The 4,473-nt window shown below is 52.4% G+C and overlaps 1 protein-coding gene across 1 annotated transcript in view; it reads left to right on the forward strand.

Annotated features, from left to right (window-relative positions):
• LOC102251676 (keratin, type I cuticular Ha5) overlaps positions 1-2,896 on the forward strand; it is a 4,759-nt gene extending 1,863 nt beyond the window's left edge. The window contains exons 4-7 of the mRNA XM_005861826.2: positions 199-364; positions 829-954; positions 1,721-1,941; positions 2,655-2,896. Coding sequence (XP_005861888.1) covers positions 199-364; positions 829-954; positions 1,721-1,941; positions 2,655-2,766 — 625 coding nt within the window. The 3' untranslated portion in view covers positions 2,767-2,896. The remainder of the gene's footprint in view (positions 1-198; positions 365-828; positions 955-1,720; positions 1,942-2,654) is intronic.
• The last annotated feature ends 1,577 nt before the right edge of the window (positions 2,897-4,473 follow it).

Raw genomic sequence — 4,473 nt, forward strand, 5'->3', positions numbered from 1 at the left:
TGAGCAAGGGAAGGTGAGCATGGGGGAGTAGGTGAGCATGGGGAGCAGTGAGCATGGGGAGTAGGTGAACATGGAGACCAGTGAGCATGGGGGAGTAGGTGAGCAAGGGGAGTAGGTGAGCATGGGGAGCAGGTAGCTGTGGTGGGGAGGACAATGGGACAGCCAGTGGGAAAGTTAGTGCTGACCTTGGTCTATGCCACAGGAAGTCAACTCACTGCGCTGCCAGCTTGGTGACCGGCTCAACGTCGAGGTGGACGCTGCCCCGCCTGTGGACCTGAATCGCATTCTGGATGAGATGAGGTGCCAGTACGAGACCCTGGTGGAGAATAACCGCCGGGATGCTGAAGACTGGTTCAACACCCAGGTACGTCCTGGAAACAGTGTGCCAGGAATGACCTGGGGGCTCCCCATCGAGAAACCTGAGTTTGAGTTCCAGCTCTGTTTTGACCTCCACATGCACTTTGGGCAGGTGGCTGTGGTCTAAGCGACCATGTCCTCTAAAATGAATAGTTTGGGCTGGGTGGGACTGGTTCAACACCCAGGTACGTCCTGGAAACAGTCTGCCACGGAGACACACCGTGGGTCACACAGGAGTGACCTGGGGGCTCCCTATCGAGAAACCTGAGTTTGAGTCCCAGCTCTAATTTGACCTCCACATGCACTTTGGGCAGGTGGCTGTGGTCTAAGCGACCATGTCCTCTAAAATGAATAGTTTGGGCTGGGTGATCTGGAAGGTCCTTCTCAGCTCACGCTTCTCAGTGGCCTCTGTGGACCTCAGAAGCTGTGTCCCCAGTGATCCTGACCAGGCCCGATGTGTGTATGTTTCAGACCGAGGAGCTGAACCAGCAGGTGGTGTCCAGCTCAGAGCAGCTGCAGACCTGCCAGGCGGAGATCATCGAGCTGAGACGCACGGTCAACGCCCTGGAGATCGAGCTGCAGGCCCAGCAGAGCATGGTGAGTCCTGAGGCTGCTGGGGACCAAGCCTAGCTGCCCATGAGCCCCCCCCGATTTCCATGCTCTGACCACACAGGCTAATGGTCAAGTTCTTGAGCATCAGAGATTTTCTGTGCAGAGAAGAGGGAACGAGAGCCCAGCTCCCATTCACAAATGCCCCAGGGGTAAAAGAGGAAGCCGTGGCAACCGACATGTCCAGGCAGCAGCTCCTGTATGTGTGGAAGCAGATCCTTTCTGAGTAATTATCAGTTACTCAGAGATATCTTTTTGGTTTTTTGTTTGTTTTTTGTCTTGTTAATCCTCACCTGAGGTTATTTTCCCATTGATTTTTAGGGAGAGTGGAAGAGAGAGGGAAACACAGAGAGAAACATCAATGTGAGAGGAACATATTGATTGGTTGCCTCCTGCACGAGCCCCAACCAGGGCTCAGGCCAGGGAGGAGCCTGCAACCGAGGTACGTGCTCTTGACCGGAATCAAACCCGGGACCCTTTGGTCCACAGGCTGATGCTCTATCCACTGAGCCAAACTGACGAGGGCCAGAGATATTATTTTTAGGTCATTTTAGACCAAGATGGCTAGAGGGGCTAATTGGCTCATCTCAAGGGAGATGTCTGGTTGTGGTTCATCCTGGCTCAAAGTGATTCTATGGGCTTCTGTTCTTGGATTCCGAAGCCTCTGTGAGACCCAGATGGATTAGGTGCATCTTCCTTGCTCCTTCTCTGATCCTTAACCTTCCTCCTCCCTACACAACCCTGGTCCTCACAGAGAGATGCTTTGGAATCCACCCTGGCAGAGACGGAGGCCCGCTACAGCTCACAGCTGGCCCAGATGCAGTGCCTGATCGGCAACGTGGAGTCCCAGCTGGCCGAGATCAGGGGTGACCTGGAGCGGCAGAACCAGGAGTACCAGGTGCTGCTGGACGTCCGGGCCCGGCTGGAGGGTGAGATCAACACGTACCGGGGCCTGCTGGAGAGCGAGGACTGCAAGTGAGTACCCACAGGCAGCACAGGCCCAGTTCTACTGAAGGATACATTACGGACTTTGCAAGTCAAGTTTCAGAAGCCAACATGTCTGTAGAGACCAGATGTACGGTATTTTTGCTACCGTAACCTGGGCTAAAGGTATTTTCTGGTCCAAAGGATACTTGAGAGACTTGACTTGGGTGCTGATGGGAACATAAAGCTTTGTACCACCTTCAGGGTGGGATTTAACCCAAGCGCCCCAATCCATTGTTTTGTGGATCCCAGTTGGACCCATCTGAGGCAGGCAACGTGAGGATCATATAACCATCATCGAGATGAGCATCTGAACATCAAAAGGGAGGATAACTCAGTAACTCAGGGTCCAGCACTTGGCCCCTAACACAGAATTTTTATGAATACAGTCTTGTGGACTTTTCACAATTCTGTATGGTAGGTCTTACTAATCCTGTTTTAGCGGGGAGGCCAAGGCTTCAAGGGATGAAGTGACTTCTCCAGGACTCCAGGGTTACAGAGCGAAGTCTGGGATTACAACATGAGGGTTGGCTCTTTTCTGCCACCACTGTCTGACTTTTTAGAAAGGTGATCAGAAGAGGCTTGGCTTCTTAAGGTGTCAGAGAATGAATTCCTCCTGTCTCCATGTCTCCTGGGGTTGAGCCTCCTTTTTAAAAGAGAAATTATCCCTCTCATGCTAACAAGCTAATACTTCTATGTCCCAGCCTGCCCTGCAACCCCTGTGCCACGACCAATGCGTGTGACAAGCCCATCGGGCCCTGCGTCACCAATCCCTGCGCCCCTTGTGGCTTCCGAACCCGCTGTGGGCCCTGCTAGACATCCTGGTGCCAGCAGGAGGATAGCATGAAGACAGAAGACCACGGATGGACAAGCCCTGTTTCTCTGACAACCATCACCGCAGGCATCACCATCAATCCTGGTCTAGAAGAAGAACATATGCCCAGCATGTGGCGGCTCTGAGCCCTGCCTGCCTGATCCTCTTCATTCAAGGCTGCTCTCCTGTAGTTATTGTCTGAGCTGAGAGTCAGACAGGTCTGGGCCATGACGGTGTCATCTGAGATGTTTTGTGGTTCTCTCTGTTGCTTTGACCTTCTCTGGCAGCTCCCCAGTCCCTTTGCACATCTTCTAATAAACTTTCCTCTTGCAAAGCAGAGACGATGTGTATTCATACTTTTCCAAGTGTTCGCTCTATGTTATGTGCTTCTTATAAACCCACTTGAAAGCTTAGGCAGACTGTGTAGTTGAATCCTCTCCTAAAAGGTCTTCGTCATCATTCATTAACATTCATTAAGCACAAGGAGCCCCAGCATGCACTCAGGCCAGCAGGAAACCAGTGGGGCCACGAAGGCAAGAGGCCTCATCTAAATATGATAAACACGTTCATTATGGGACCTTACTTAGTAAAATACAACGGTTACCATTTCTAGAAAGTTCCACCATTTCTTTTCCAAGTGCCGACGAGAAGAGGGACATGCTCTTTATAAGATGCCAAGAGCACATGCTGAGGAGCTTCAGTGATGGTAAGAGAGTTATAGCGACACTCAAGGTGGAAAACAGATGGGGGAAGATGCTAAGGTAACGCTGAGGACCCCTCCTCCCCCCCCACATACCTCTTAAGGGTGCCGAGTGTAGTTCACCCTGATTCAGTCTTATAATCCTCCCCTTTCCAATCCCCTGGAAAGGAGGGTCTGGGGCTTCGGTTCTCCCAGCCTCCTCACTCCTGGCATTCTGCACCCCTCAGCTTTGGGCTTCTTGGAACCCCTTGGCTGGTTTAGCTGAGGCTCAGCCACCCAGAGAGGATGCTGGTCTCAGGATCATTCAGTTCATTCAACAAACCCTTGCTGAGCACCTTCCTGGGCCAGGCGGTGTGTTAGGTGCCAGGGACAGGATTGAGTCTCATCGGAGGGAGGCCTTGGGATGGGACAGGAAGGAGCCCACTTTCCGTCTCTTTTCCTTCCTAATTCAGTGGTAGGAGGAGGCCTGCTACAGGGGGTCATGGCGTTAGAATGATGAATGTGGGCTCCAAACACAAGCCAGACTAACCCGAGTTCAAATCCTGGCCCCGCCCACTGCCTGTGGGAGCTTTAGCAGGTGTAGGTCTCAGTTTCATCCTCAGTCAAAGAGAACATGACAGTGACTGTGCCGGAAGGTCCCTAATGCTACGCTGAGCATTTGAAAACTGGCCAGTAATTATTGTGGACTCTACTCTAGCTGGATGCCTGGGTTGCTCGGAAGGTGGGCACCCACCTTTTTCCTGCCCATGGTTTCATTTCTGAGGTTTCCTTCCAAGCAGCAATGAATGCCAGGGCAAACCAGGCCAAAGTGGGTACGTAGCTAGATGACTTATTAGCTAATTCTGACTCGGAGCAAAGTCAGTGGGAGAATCCACAGTCAGCAAGCGGTACACGCACCCTCCCTTGAGCACACAGCTCGGGTTAACTGTTTCACACAAGCCACACTCTCCTTCTCCTTCTCCTTCCCCTTCCCCTTCCCCTTCCCCTTCCCCTTCCCCTTCCCCTTCTC

This window comes from Myotis brandtii, unplaced genomic scaffold, assembly GCF_000412655.1.
Source record: "Myotis brandtii unplaced genomic scaffold, ASM41265v1 scaffold157, whole genome shotgun sequence".
NCBI lineage: Eukaryota > Metazoa > Chordata > Mammalia > Chiroptera > Vespertilionidae > Myotis > Myotis brandtii.